The sequence below is a fragment of the Ranitomeya variabilis genome, chromosome 4 (assembly GCF_051348905.1).
Source record: "Ranitomeya variabilis isolate aRanVar5 chromosome 4, aRanVar5.hap1, whole genome shotgun sequence".
NCBI classification, from domain to species: Eukaryota; Metazoa; Chordata; class Amphibia; order Anura; family Dendrobatidae; genus Ranitomeya; species Ranitomeya variabilis.
Window position 1 is genome coordinate 184288877 of NC_135235.1, and position 15336 is coordinate 184304212.

Below are 15336 nucleotides of genomic sequence, written 5' to 3' on the forward strand. Positions count from 1 at the left end.
TTCATAGTGCGTTAGGTAGCAGAAAAGCCGGTAATTCAATTGTCATCTTCAGCATAATCATTGCAGAACCCGAGAGGATATGAGACATGGTTTACATACAGTAAACCATTGCATATCTGTTATATGTTTATACGTCCCTCACTAATAATGTTAGTAGTATGTGTGTGTAAAATTTGGGAGCTGTAGGGGTTAAATCAAATGATTAATTCACGGAAAAAACTAGCGTGGGCTTCCGCGCAATTTTCTCGGCCAGAGAGGGAAAGCCAGTGACTGAGGGCAGATATTAATAGCCTAGAGAGGGACCATGTTTATTGCCCCCCCGGATAAAAACATCTGCCCCCAGCCACCCCAGAAAAGGCGCATCTGTAAGATACGCCTATTCCGGCACTTAGCCTCTTTCTTCCCACTGCCCTGTGGCATTGGCATATGGGGTAATAAGGGGTTAATGCCACCTTGCTATTGTAAGGTGACAGTAAGTGTGGTTAATAATGGAGAGGTGTCAATAAGACACCTATCCATTATTAATCCAATAGTCTGAAAGGTTTAAAAATACACACACATTAAGAATAAAGTATTTTAATGAAAGAAACACACAGGTTTTAAGTACATCTTTATTGTATGCTCATTCCAACCGAAGCCCTCATTCTTCTGTAAAAAAATCCAAAATAAAAAAGCCATAATATCCCATACCTATCCGCCGAACAGTCAAGTACCACGCTGTAAATCTATCTCAAGGGGTTAAATACATTTACAACTGGGAACGCTGCTAATGCGGGTGCTCCCGGCTGTAAAAGACTGGAAAATGAATGAAATGCAGGGAACGGAGCTTCAGTGACTAGTGGTGCCATCACCAAAACTCTGCCCCCAGGCGGCATGAACTCATATGAACTCTGTAGTGTGGGAAAATATTCAGAACCTTTCCCACGCTACAGTTCATTTGAGTTCATGCCACCAGGGGGTGAAGCTTCGATTGCCAGATTTACAGCTGATAGACAGCTTGAATACATGAGAGGATTCCCTAGCTAACAGGCAACCCCCACATGTACTCAGGCTGGCTAGCAGCCGTAAATCATGCAGCTGCGTCAACAAAAACTAAATCTCCTTGCAGTTACAAATACTCAGAGACACCCGAGCAACAAGTACACTCGCTCACCAATAGTGGTAGTCAAGCTAAATTTTTGTGTTTTTTCTTTGTATTAATGCATTCTGCACAAGCCGGGGTGTGGCCACCCTTTTCTGAGCTGGATATTGTATATAAAGCTCCCCCAGGCTGGTGTTCTTCTGGTTGGGCCCAGTCCTGTTGTCTGCCCTTATTCACACTCAACATTGACATATGGTTAGGTTTTTAATATTAGACAGTGTAGGACTGTCCTGATCAGAGTTACCTTGTTGTGGTGGGATGGCTTTTATGCTATTTTTGATCAAAAACATTATTACTAAAATCTTTGTGCTATTTAGATGCACTTTTTGCTTTTTACTTACAGCATGGTTTTTGCTCATTTTTTCTCTTGTAGGTTTTAAATGTTTATGGCCAATGTGAACATGCATTTATGTGCTGCATGTGTACGAACTTAAGTCAAGCTCAATTTTTGTGTTTTTTCTGAGAACTACTGGTGACTGAACTGCTCCGAACATAGTCACTGAAGCTGTGGGTTTTGCCAGCTGGTTGTCAAAAATACATAGGAAACCACACTTTTTTTTTAATTATTTATTTACAGCTCAGGAACCGGCTAATGAATACTCCCATCGCCTCTCCTGCTCTTGCCATTATTAGCAGTAGCAAGCGTCGGATGATGGGAGCTGTATTCCCATCAGCTGACGCCAGTGACCGGAGGAAAACTTTATACCTCCGATTAAAGCTGAGCACTCTGTCTTTTGACAGTGTGGGAACCGCGGCTCTCTGACCGGCGGGGGTGATTTCACTGCCGATCAGAATCGGTGTTTGCCAGTCTTATCGTTTTTGCTGCCTGGTTTAAAGTTGGAGGTGTAGGTCATGTTTGGAATAGGTGTTGGGAGATTTATTCAGGAAATTGTTGCTTAGAGTTTTGTTTGTGTGCACATCCTCATCCTATCCTATTTGGATTCCCCTTCCTTTTACTCCCTTGTGTTTCACTCTGTTGTTTGGTGAGTGTATTTTGGATGATTGACATTTTCATTTATTCCTGTCAGCCTTCCCTTGTTTGTCTGGTTAGTGTTATCCTATACACTTCAGTTTCCCATCTCCTTGGGTGGGGGAAGGGACAAATTAGGGTTGATATAGGAGAATAGCAAGGTATGTGAATCTGGCATCTCCACCTTCAGGAGTAATCCGGGAATGAGGGATAGATAGGATGTCCCCAGTTCTAGGGACCTATTTAACGTCTACAGTACCAAGGCACTGCGTGACAGATATTTTACCTGGGAGGTTCCCTTACATATAGTTTCTTAAACCATCTGTGAAAAACAGAAAAGTTAGCTTATTAATTGTCTTAACAGCTAGTACTGTGATATGAATGATACACTATATTTGGGTGTAAATAAATGTCATTTTTTCAGGATCTCCGTGGCTGTGTGGTGAGAATCTGTAAATTCTTAGGACAGGACTTAGATGATGCACAGATTGACTTGGTTGTCGAACATTCAACCTTCAAAGCCATGAAGGAAAATGTAATGTCAAATTGGAGTCAATCGGAATTTATAGACAATTCAAAAGGATCCTTCTTGCGTAAAGGTAACTTTTATTCTTCAAACACATTGCAGTCAATGGGGTTATTCTTCTTAGTGTTTTTGCAGCAAACTGGTGGAAAAGCTGCAATGTTTTATGGAAAGCAGAGTTATGCAAAAATGTTGTAAATTTTGACATTTTCAAAACAGGTTGAAGCTGCTCCGCCCAAATGGGCAGATCCAAGCTGGGATGGCTAGTGGCTATGCCCATCAAATTCTGCAAAAGTGCTTGTGTTTCTTTTGCCAAAAATGCTGTTCTAGTTCCAGGCAGAAGTAACATTTTTTGTGAGAGCACAATACTGAGGTGTGCCAAATTAATTAAAGGAAGTGCACCTCTTAATGAATGTGGCGCATCATACTCCAGTGAGCCTTTCATTAATACCAGCCTGCACATCACCAGTCTTAGTGAATCAGCCCCAATAACTCTGTAGCTAATAGCAGAGAAAATTAAGTAAGTGGACTTCAGTTATTACCTTTGATAATCCTTGTTTATGTAGAAATGAACTTAATATTTATCCCTTTTTGACGCTCTCAGTTTTTTCACCCTCAACATTTTTTCTTTACTTTTTTCACCAACAATATGAATTTGGTTTTGTGAAGGGCAAGCTGAAGTTTTTAATGGCATTTACAAAATATTGTATTAAAAAAGCAATTGTGTCATTGACGAATGAGGTCACACGCAAAACAGAAAAATGACATTTTAACCTTATCCTGCCACGAGCGTGCGACCCACGCATTTTTTTTATTTTTCCACCAATGGAGCTGAGTAATGATTCATTTTTTTGCAAGACCAAACTTTAGTTATTATTGGTATTGTTTGGTGTGCACACAACTATCTGATCACTTTTTATTCTGTTGAGGGCAATGTGACTAAATACAGCAATTCTAGCATTTTTTTATTACAGAGTTCACAGTGCTGGATAAATAAAATTACACATTTTTTTCATTATTATTATTATTTACAGAATGGGAAAGAAATGCATTTTTTTACATTTGTTTCCTTCCTTTTGAGGACTTGAACCTGTGAAATCCTTTGAGTTTTAAGCATTGACCATGGTATCAAAACTTTAAATCTAGGCCAGGTTGGGACAGAAATTCAGCTCTGGCATTTGAGAACACACAGTAAACTTGTGGGGTGGTGAATGTGCAAAATGCTTGTGCATTTATGGATTATTGTTGATAGAAGTGTACTGTATATCACATTTACAGAATGCAATCTGCTGTAAAGCAAGAGCTACAGTACTATGTGAATTCAGGTTTCCTTTAGAAAATCTATATTGTACTTAATTGTAGTAGGTAGTGTTGAGCGATACCTTCCGATATTTGAAAGTATCGGTATCGGATTGGATCGGCCGATATCCAAAAAATATCGGATATCGCCGATACCGATACCCGATACCAATACAAGTCAATGGGACACAAATATCGGAAGTGATCCTGGATGGTTCCCAGGGTCTGAAGGAGAGGAAACTCTCCTTCAGGCCCTGGGATCCATATTCATGTAAAAAATAATGAATAAAAATAAAAAATATGGATATACTCACTCTCGGACGTGCCCTGGACCTCACCGCTGCAAGCGTCTGCCTCCGTTCCTAAGAATGCAGAGTGAAGGACCTTCGATGACGTCACGGTCACGTGAGCGGTCACATGAGCGGTCACGTGACCAATCACAAGCCGCGACGTCATCGCAGGTCCTACACTCACTGCATTCTTAGGAACGGAGGCTGCCGGTTGCACCGCTGAGGTCCAGGTCCGTCGGAGGGGTGAGTATATCCATATTTTTTATTTTTATTCTTTATTTTTTACATGAATATGGATCCCAGGGCCTGAAGGAGAGTCTCCTCTCCTCCAGACCCTGGGAACCATACGCACCGCACACGCCTGGGAACTTTTAGGAACTTCCGATTCCGATTTCCGATATCATAAAAATATCGGAACTTGGTATCGGAATTCCGATACAGCGAATATCGACCGATACCCGATATTTGCAGTATCGGAATGCTCAACACTAGTAGTAGGGCTTTATTTTCTAATAGGAAGCCCCCCAACCCTATGTTGAGTCCTTCTCAGTCCCTGGCTTACTAGAGGTAGGGATCCGAGTAAAATGACACGCAGCACAAAAGGTTGTGTGATCATATACAGGGGAAGCCCAGGAGCACGTCTGACTCACTGGGCTCTACCCCTCCTTTATATAGAAAAGAGTTATACATTTGCAGACATGCGCACAAGCGCTCATATTTCACATCCTTTTACAAAAACAGTCTATACTAGAGATAAGGTACAGCTTCTGGTATGTAGGTAAAAGGTTACAATATCAAGAAGGAATGCGTCCATAAAAGGAAATGTCAACTTTGCTTAAGTTTCCTGATATAAGCCAGATGTCTCAGGAGAAAGACACAATGGATTCTTTCAGTCTGATCTCCACAATTCCCTCCTTTGACATATTCTTTTTTTATTACCACAGGGCCAAAGACAAAGCCTTTATTTTTGGTATTACACATGCACACACTTATATTATTAATAAGAGAATCAAATCTAGTATTAATTCTTCTATCGCAAATTATTTTCTTCTTTAGCAGTATACTAAAATATAAAAACAAAAATTAGTACGGTAATATTAATTAGAATCACTAGAGGATAACATAAGAATAAAGAAAAAAATTTATACTCTTGCATCTATTACACAAAGTTTATCTGTGCATACTGAGATACCCTTGAGCACAATCTGGAATAGTACGTATATGACTACAATAATCATAACTATATGTATTATGCTCTGCATAATCCCAGCAACCCACCCACCGATTCCTCTGAACCAGTTGGCTGGGTTAAGAAAAGAAAAGGTATCTGACCACCAGCTATCCTTATTCTGGTCATTATCTTTGTCATACTGATCTCTGAGTCGTTGTACGTCCTTTAATTTAAATGTCATACTCATAGTACTATTCGGGTCTATATAATGACAGCAGGTGGGTCCGATGATTTGACACATACCCCCTTGTGAGGCAGTTAGGTAATCCAATACCAGGGTATGTTGGTTGACGACTATTATAAGCTGATTCTGTACAGCTATACTAGTGTTTAGTATATCCAATATATCCCAGATCTGATCATCTAAATAATCCGTGGCTCTAACTAATTTATCCCACATTTGTGTTAACATAGGATAAATAAAAATGGTACTAGCAATTTTGTTAGGAATTCCCATTTGTACTATATGTGGCCTCCCCGAGGGACGTGGTGAGTTATCTGCAGCTCTTTTATATAGTGTGTGCTTGGGCACGGCTTGCATATTCACTTGTTTATTTGAAATTATGAATGTAGCTGGGGTTAGGCGTCCTAATGTACAAGTACCCTTTATACCTACGGGAAGCCATTTATATGCTCCTTCTCCGCATATCCAAAATGTACCTTCAGGCAGATCCCATAGAGCTGAGTGCTGCAATACCAATCTGTGAGCCAAATCCACAAATCTAGATACATCCTGAAGCATACACCAAGAGGGTTTTTGTCCCAAGGGGCTACAGTACCCGGCTGTGGGATTTCCACATACAGGCATTCCATTGACATACTCATCAGATTCATTACAAACCAGGTTCCCCGGTTTGCTTGTACAATCGCTTGCATTACCTTGAGGGAACAACTCAGAATGTTCCCAATTTCTATTGTGTATGTATCTTTCCAATACTACAGGTTTGAAAGCATCAGAGGGATCGGCGGTTGTACTGAAACTGAGCTGTAGATTTTCAGTGGGGACCTGTCCTAGATCAGTTAATCCAGTCTTATTCCTAGGTACCCATTTTCCTCCCTTAAATGCTAAATATTGTAGACGTGTACTAGTCCCTGAAAGATTACCCTGCCACCAAGGAAATTCTACCCATCCCACAATTGGTATGGCGATTGTAGTATTCCACAGCCTAGCATTACCAGTTTGGTTGTTGGCCAGGTTGTCTGAACAATTAGGCCAAGCGAATATTTCTTCTGCTGATACGGGAACTGCTAGAAAAGGTATACTTGTGGCTGATACCGGTGAATGGGTACAGATCCAACAATCTGTCAGGGTTTGTGTATTGTTTAACAAGTCATGCACTAATTTTCTATGATGTTGTACGAATCTATTGTTCAAAGGGGCTAGAGAATTCAGTCTATCCCACGCCTCCGTTGAGGTTATCATTATTAACATCAATATCATGAGTTTATACTGCTTTTTTTGCAATGGCTTGCATGTATCCATGATGCCTTTCCTTCAAGCTTGACTGATGTAGGTGTTGTCAACAGGACTTGGAAGGGTCCGTCAAACCTTGGTTCTAGAGCCTTTCTGGTGTGTCTTTTTACATAGACTTGATCACCTGGTTCCAACTTGTGACTTCCTTCTGTGTTGTCAGGATCTGGAAGGGAAGCAAAAACTTGTGCATGCACCTTAGTTAATTGTTTCTGAAGATTTTGCACATAAGAAGTCAATGACTCAATATTTAACACAAGTTGCTGTGGAAAATAACATCCTAAATTGGCAGTCCTGCCAAACAAAATTTCATATGGAGACAGTTTAGTCTTACCCCTTGGGGTATTGCGTATTGAGTAAAGGGCCAGTGGAAGGCATTCTGTCCAAGGCTTTCCTGTTTCAGCCATGGCTTTCTGTATTTTTAATTTTAAAGTTCCATTCATGCGTTCCACCTTACCAGAACTTTGAGGATGGTACGGAGTGTGTAACTGACTTTCAACACCCAACATTTTCAGTACATTTTGAAATATTTCTCCAGTGAAATGAGTACCCCTATCTGACTCGATCACTTCAGGGAGACCGTAACGGGGTATCAGTTCGGCAACTAGCTTTACAGCAGTGTTTTTAGCTGAAGCCTTCCGAACTGGATAGGCCTCTGGCCACCCTGAGAACATGTCCACACACACCAACACATACTCATACCCATTACTTTTTGGCAGCTGGATAAAGTCTATTTGTAATCGCTGAAACGGATAGAGAGGTCGGACGTGGTGCTTCATAGGGGTCTTTGTTGTCTGTCCGGGATTATGTGCCAGGCATATAACGCATGCAGCACAATAGTCTCTTGCGTAGTTGCCAAAACCTGGAGCCAACCAGACTTGCTTTGCCAATAGTGTCATTGCATTTGCAGACACATGAGTAGGGTGGTGTAGTCCACCAACTACAATCGGGTACCAGGCTCTAGGTAGACATATTAGTCCATCTTTCTTCCAAATTCCCGCTTGTTCTTCTGCCCCTTCCTTTTTCCACCTGTCCCTCTCCTCTTCTCCTGCATCTTCCTGTGCTTGTCTCAGTCTATCTTCAGTATTTTCTGTGAGGTTTACAGTATGAACCTGTTGTAAGGGTTTGACTGCTGCTGCTTTGGCTGCTTTATCAGCCCTATCATTTCCCCTAGATTCCCTAGTGTCGAGTCTCACATGTGCAGCTACCTTAATTACTGCTACTTCTTTTGTTTCTTGTGCAGCCTCTAAGATCTGTTTGATCAAAGAAGCATGTTTTACAGGTTGTCCTGACGCTGTCATGTAACCTCTAGCTCTCCAGATTACTCCAAAGTCAAACACAATACCATGTGCATACCTAGAATCAGTGTATATATTAGCTGTCTGATTCTCAGCTATTTTTAGCGCTTCGATCAATGCTGTTAGTTCTGCTTCTTGTGCAGACTGTTTTGGTGGAAGTGGTTCTGCTTTGAGAGTTTCAGATTCTGACACAACTGCATACCCTGTATGGAAGTTACCTGTGTCATCTGCAAACCTACTACCGTCTATAAACAGCTCTAAATCTGGATTTTGAAGTGGTGTTTCGGATACATTGGGTAAGCCTGCCGTTTCTTGTAAAATGAGCTCTGTACAATCATGTGTGTCTGTAGGGAAAAAATTTGCGTGTGGATCAGTGTCCTTATTCCTCCCTTCAGACTCGAGAGGTAGCAGTGTTGCTAAATTAAGAGTCTGAAGCCTTGCAAATGTGATAGTAGAGGGGAGCAGCAAAGAACACTGTAGCCGCAAATGTCTGGCCATGGAAATGTGTTTTGGTTGGACCTGGTTTAATATCCCATAAACATCATGCGTAGTTTGAACTGTGAGTGGATACTCTAGGACAATTTCTGATGCTTTGTCCAACAATAGTGAGACAGCAACAACTACACGTACACAGGTTGGCGCTGCTCTAGCTACGGGATCTAACCTTGCTGAAAGATATGCAATTGGTCTTTGTTTCCCTGCATGCTTCTGGGTAAGAACTCCTGTAGCATGAGAATCAACTTCTGCAGCCATAAGCTGAAATGGTTTGGTGTAGTCTGGTAGCCCTAACGCTGGAGCTGAAACAAGGGCATCTTTTAATTGTTGGAACGAAATCTGACCTTCTTTTGTCAACAAATAAGGTTCACTTTTTACACAGTCATACAGTGGTTGCATTAGTTGACTGGCATGTATAATCCATTGTCTACAATGAGACACTATTCCTAAAAATGCTCGTAGCTGTTTATGATTTCTAGGCTCATTCATCTGTCTTATTGCTTCAGTTCTTTGAGGTGTAAGATGCTTTTTACCTTGAGAAATGCAATGACCTAGAAAGACCACTTTGGTCTGACAAACTTGTAGCTTTTGTCTATTCACTTTACACCCTTCTTTTTCTAGAAAACATAGTAAACTTACAGTGGACCTTTCTGCGGTTTCTAGATCTGGGCAGCAAAGTAGTATGTCATCCACATACTGCAAAATTACTACCTGTGGTTCGGGTTCAAACCTCTGAAGGACTGTTTGTAGGGCATTTGAATAAAGAGTAGGGGAGTGTATCATTCCCTGTGGAAGGCGTGTCCACGCCAACTGTTTGCCCTTAAATGTAAATGCAAACAAATGCCAACTATCTTGGTGTAAAGGAACCGAGAAAAATGCATTTGAAAGATCTATTACAGTAAATACTTGAGAACTGGCTGGTATCTGTGATAGTAACGTATGAGGATTGGGTACAACTGGGGTGATTGGATCTAGAACTTTGTTTATTTCTCTTAGATCATGTACCATACGATATTTGGGCATAGAACCCTTATCAAGAGTTCTCTTCTTGACTGGATACAGAGGAGTGTTAGCAGGTGATTGTATCTCTACCAAAACTCCTTTCTCTCTATATCCCTCTATCTGTTTTGTAATCGCTAATTCCTGCTGGGCACTCACAGGGTATTGTCTGAGCTGTGGGAGAACAGTTCCTGGTTGCACAGATAATTTTACAGGAGAAATATGCAATAATCCCACATCAGTGTCACCCTGTGCCCACAGTGTTTCTGGGATCATTGAGAGGTCTAGATCTGTGGTGTACTCTTTTTCTTCAGTATAATCCTCAAAAGCCTGAATTCTGACATATTGTTCTAATGATTCTGCATCATCAGGGATAGTCAGCATAACTGTGCCATCTTCCCTAAAATTGATGTTAGCTTCTAATTTCTTTAGTACATCAGTTCCTAACAGACATGTTGGGGCACCTCTGGCATACAAGAATCTGGATGCAAAACATTTAGGTCCTAATGAGACCTCTAGGGGCACAGTATATGGCAGTGTTCGAATTACCCCATCATAACCCTCAGCAAAAGTTGTTTGTTCTGAAATATCTTCCGGATTCGGAAGAAAATCTTGATTCAAAATTGAGGAAGTTGCACCTGTATCTATCAAAAATGGAATCTCTCTCCCCCCCACATTCACCTGTATCATAGGTCTTCTAGCTGGTAGGGAAGTTTGTAACACATCGAGTCAATCTGAATCTGGTATGGGACCATCTATGATGGTAGATTTCTGCTGGTTGTCCGTTTGGGGAGGGTTATTTCTGGGAACAAATTTGCCTGACTTTATATCTGCCAACTTCTTCCTGCACTCTCTTTGAAAATGACCTGGCTTTTTACAGTAGTGGCAAGGAAAATTGTGTCTCACTCTTCCTCCTGTATTAGCTTGTGCTATTCTAACAGGCTTACGATTCTCTCTCATATCCATGGCTATTCCTAAACATCGTTGTTTCACAATATTTGGTTGTTCAATTGTTCTCCAATCTGGAGTAGAGGATTTAAATTTTTCTCTGATTTTCGGATCTAGCCCCTCTATTAATTGTTTTGTAAAAAGTCTCCTTACTGAAGCATCAGTCAAATCCAATCCTTCATCCCTAAAGCTATTTTCTAGTTCTTGACTATATTCTTCAATACTTTGCCCAAATTTCTGCATAATCACACCTGTAGACCCCCTTTCCCTCTGTTTTCCTCTCATGAAAATTATTAATGCCTCTGTGAACTGGGTACCTGATGCTTCTGTCTGTAAGGCACCCCCTTCTGCCACTGGTCTATTGGGCTGTAGGTGTGTCAATAATTCCTGAAAAAGTCCGGGGGACATTTTCATTCTACATAATTCTTCCCCGTCCGCCCAGACCCCAGCATGAGTCTGCATGATTTGTTGTATGTATTGTGCAAATCGGATAGGATATTGAGTGGGATCAGGCGCATTATGCAGGAGGGACATACCCTCGGCTGGAGACCATGGAAAATACTGTCGGGTCTGATGATATCTAGTTCCCATTACCCCGTCAGCACCAGGTTCCCTAAAGGGTCTTGGTACTACCCTAACAGGGGCAAGTACAGCGCCATATCTAGGTGTACCACAGGCTAGGCAATCATTTCTCCAATCTGGATTTTGTTGTCCACAGTGTGAACATTCCCATCCTCCTACCCCACCAAGATTGGGATACAAGGCTGGAAATTGTTTTCCTCCTTCTGCTCTTCCAGATGGTACAAATGATTGGGCTTTTGGATCTAGGTAAGGTGGCGGGATTATGTCACAACTTTTTCCCTTCCCCATGATCCATTTGGAAGTGTCTGAATCGTACTTCCAATTCTCCTCTTTAGCTGTTTTTGAGACCTCTATCATACAATGTATGATTTCTTCCCACCCATTGTCTTTGATAATTCCACCTCGTTCTTTACTCAGTTTTTCCCATTCTGTACTGAACATAAGTGCTTCTGAAATTCCCAATTTTTCTCTTACCCTTCTAATCTGACTTCTGACTGTCTTTCCACATCTTTCCTGTATGATATCTGCTGCTTCCACTTGTCCTAAGACGGTTTTTGTCTGTTTATTTCCCATTTTTCTTTTTCAATATTAGCTATTTCTACCCCAGGTGACGTTTGGACAATCACTTACTCTATGGTGATGTCTCGTTGCCTTCTCTCCTAGGGAGCTAAAATATTGAAAGGCTTGTCTGCTCCGTTCTTCCTAACGTGCAGAACGTACTTAAGTGCTATTATACACGCAAACAGACCCAGCAACACCATACAGATCACAAAACTTTCTGTGTCAGTTAGCATACTTGTCCCAGGCTCATGAAACCGTGTCCTGGGCTCATTCTATCAAACCTTATCCAGAAATGAAGGAGGTTAAGCACTTAATGAGAGTCAAGCATGGGCGGAGGTCTCCCAGAAGGACGCAACCACATGACCCAGTTAGGCTGACTTCCGTGTATAAGGCTTATACCCCAACTATTTCGGCTTATTTTTCTACGCACTTTTGCTCTTCTTTCACAACATACCACAACCTTCACACTGTTCACACACTGCCAGGGACAGGACTCATAAATCTATACAATATGGTAACCCGAGTTTTATAGGTATCTACTCACTACTAGACTAACCCAGCGTGACACGGCTCATAGAGATCTTTCGGATAATACAGGGCAGATAAAAGAGAACTAATAATGTCTCTTACCTGGCCAGGTTTTTCAGTTCATTTGCCGTCCATTATCCCAGATCTCCGTTGTCCGTATCCGCAGGTAAATCTCGAGCAAATACTCTCACCTCGGGTCCCTGTTCGGTGCGCCAAAGAAATGTTGAGTCCTTCTCAGTCCCTGGCTTACTAGAGGTAGGGATCCGAGTAAAATGACACGCAGCACAAAAGGTTGTGTGATCATATACAGGGGAAGCCCAGGAGCACGTCTGACTCACTGGGCTCTACCCCTCCTTTATATAGAAAAGAGTTATACATTTACAGACATGCGCACAAGCGCTCATATTTCACATCCTTTTACAAAAACAGTCTATACTAGAGATAAGGTACAGCTTCTGGTATGTAGGTAAAAGGTTACAATATCAAGAAGGAATGCGTCCATAAAAGAAAATGTCAACTTTGCTTAAGTTTCCTGATATAAGCCAGATGTCTCAGGAGAAAGACACAATGGATTCTTTCAGTCTGATCTCCACACCTAGATAGGCTTCTACAGCTTTGGCAAAAAATAAGACCACCACATCAAAACCCTGTCATGGGCAGCCCAATCCCCAGACCTGAACCCCTTTGAAAACCTCTGGAATGTAATTGAGAGGATGATGGATAGCCACAAGCCATCAAACAAAGAAGAACTGCTTACATTTTTGCGCCAGAAGCAGTGTGAAAGACTTGTGGAAAGCATGTCAAGAAGCATGAAAGCTGTGACAAAAAATCATGGTTATTCCACAAAATATTGATTTCTGAATAGTGTTGAGCGATACCGTAGTATCGGCCGATACCGGCAAAGTATCGGATCTAATCCGATACCGATACCCGATATCAATACAAGTCAATGGGACTCATGTATCGGACGGTATTCCTGATGGTTCCCAGGGTCTGAAGGAGAGGAAACTCTCCTTCAGGCCCTGGGAACCATATTAATGTGTAAAATAAAGAATTAAAATAAAAAATATTGCTATACTCACCTCTCCGACGCAGCCTGCACCTTACCGAGGGAACCGGCAGCGTTGTTTGCTTAAAATTCGCGCTTTAACTTCCTTACGCGAAGTCCCGGCTTGTGATTGGTCGCGCGCCGCCCATGTGGCCGGGACGCAACCAATCACAGCAAGCCGTGACGTAATTTCAGGTCCTTCAGGATTTTAAAATTACGTTCCGGCATTGTGATTGGTTGCGTCGCGGTCACATGGGCGACGTGACCAATCACAAGCCGTGACGTCACGGGAGGCTGGACACGCGCGCATTTTAAAATGCGCGCGTCTCCTGCCTCCCGTGACGTCACGGCTTGTGATTGGTCGCATCGCCCATGTGACCGCGACGCAACCAATCACAGCAAGCCGTGACGTTTTTGGAAGTGCATCTGAACAGCAAGGTGGATTGCTGTTGAGGGGAGATAGAGAGAAAAAAAAAAATAAAAAATCTATAAATCTTCAGCACAGCGAGTGTGAGCGAGCTGAGTGTGACCTGAGCGTAAGTGTGAACGGCGGAAAGTGTGTGACTTGTGATTCAGTGACTTTGGAATCAGGGAGTTTCCAAGGGAGGAATTGCTGTCTGTTTTTAATTAATACTTTGTATTTATTTTTAATTAGCGTTTCTGTGTGGTGCAATCCCCATTAGGAAATGTGCTCCACAATTGTTAATGCCATCCAGTGCACATCTTGCCACATGTATGCAGTCCTTGACCAGCCGGTCGAGGGTGCATACTGCTGTGCGAGATGTGAGCACGTTGTGCATTTGGAATCACAGATTTTGGATCTAAATGTGCAGCTGGCAACACTGAGATCCATAGACAATATGGAGAGGAGTCTTCTGCTCACAGAGCAGACGCTCAATGGGATAGATGAGGAGGGGGATGGTAGGATGGAGCTGCAGGACAGTGTTACAGTTAGCTGGGTGACAGACAGAAGGCGGGGTAGAGGGAAGAGTGCCAGGGAGGCTAGTCCTGATCTGGCACACCCCAATAAGTTTGCTAAGTTGGCAGATGAGGGGGGTGCCAGTACAGGGGTAGCAATGCTGCAGCCAGGCATGTCCTCTGAAAGCCGGAGGAGTGACTGCTCCAGTAAGGAGGGAAATAGGAGAGCAGGGCAGGCCAGACAGGTGCTGGTAGTGGGGGACTCAATTATTAGGGGAACAGATAGGGCAATCTGTCACAAAGACAGGGATCGTCGGACTGTGTGCTGCCTACCTGGCGCTCGAGTCCGACACATCGCTGATCGGGTGGACAGATTACTGGGAGGGGCTGGTGAGGACCCAGCGGTCATGGTGCACATTGGCACAAATGACAAAGTTAGAGGTAGGTGGAAGGTCCTTAAAGATGATTTCAGGGAATTAGGCTGCAAGCTGAAAGCAAGGACCTCCAACGTGGTATTTTCCGAAATACTGCCGGTACCACGTGCCACGCCAGAGAGGCAACGGGAGATTAGGGAGGTTAATAAGTGGCTCAAGAATTGGTGTAGGAAGGAGGGGTTTGGGTTCCTGCAGAACTGGGCCGACTTCTCAGTTGGCTACAGGCTCTACGCTAGGGACGGGCTGCACCTCAATGGGGAAGGGGCAGCTGTGCTGGGGGAGAAAATGGTTAGTAGGTTGGAGGAGTGTTTAAACTAGGGATTGGGGGGGAGGGTATTCATTTTATAGGAGGGGAAGATAGTGCAGATAGAGACCTGGGCACAAATAAGGAAGTTGGGGGTGGCGGTGGCATGGGGGGTGGGGTAAGAACAGTTAATAATTTAAGAAAGAATAGAGGTACAGAGAGTAACATCAAGTGCATGTATACTAATGCCAGAAGCCTCGACAACAAAATGGATGAATTAGAACTAATGTTGTTGGAGCATAATTATGACATGGTGGGGATATCTGAGACGTGGCTGGATGAGAGCCATGACTGGG

At 42.7% G+C, this 15336-nt stretch overlaps 1 protein-coding gene across 3 annotated transcripts in view; it reads left to right on the forward strand.

Moving 5' to 3' along the window:
• LOC143770137 (sulfotransferase 2B1-like) overlaps positions 1–15336 on the forward strand; it is a 209770-nt gene that overhangs the window by 187143 nt on the left and 7291 nt on the right. For all 3 annotated transcript variants that reach the window (XM_077259459.1, XM_077259461.1, XM_077259460.1), the window contains one exon: positions 2536–2710. In XM_077259459.1, coding sequence (XP_077115574.1) covers positions 2536–2710 — 175 coding nt within the window. The remainder of the gene's footprint in view (positions 1–2535; positions 2711–15336) is intronic.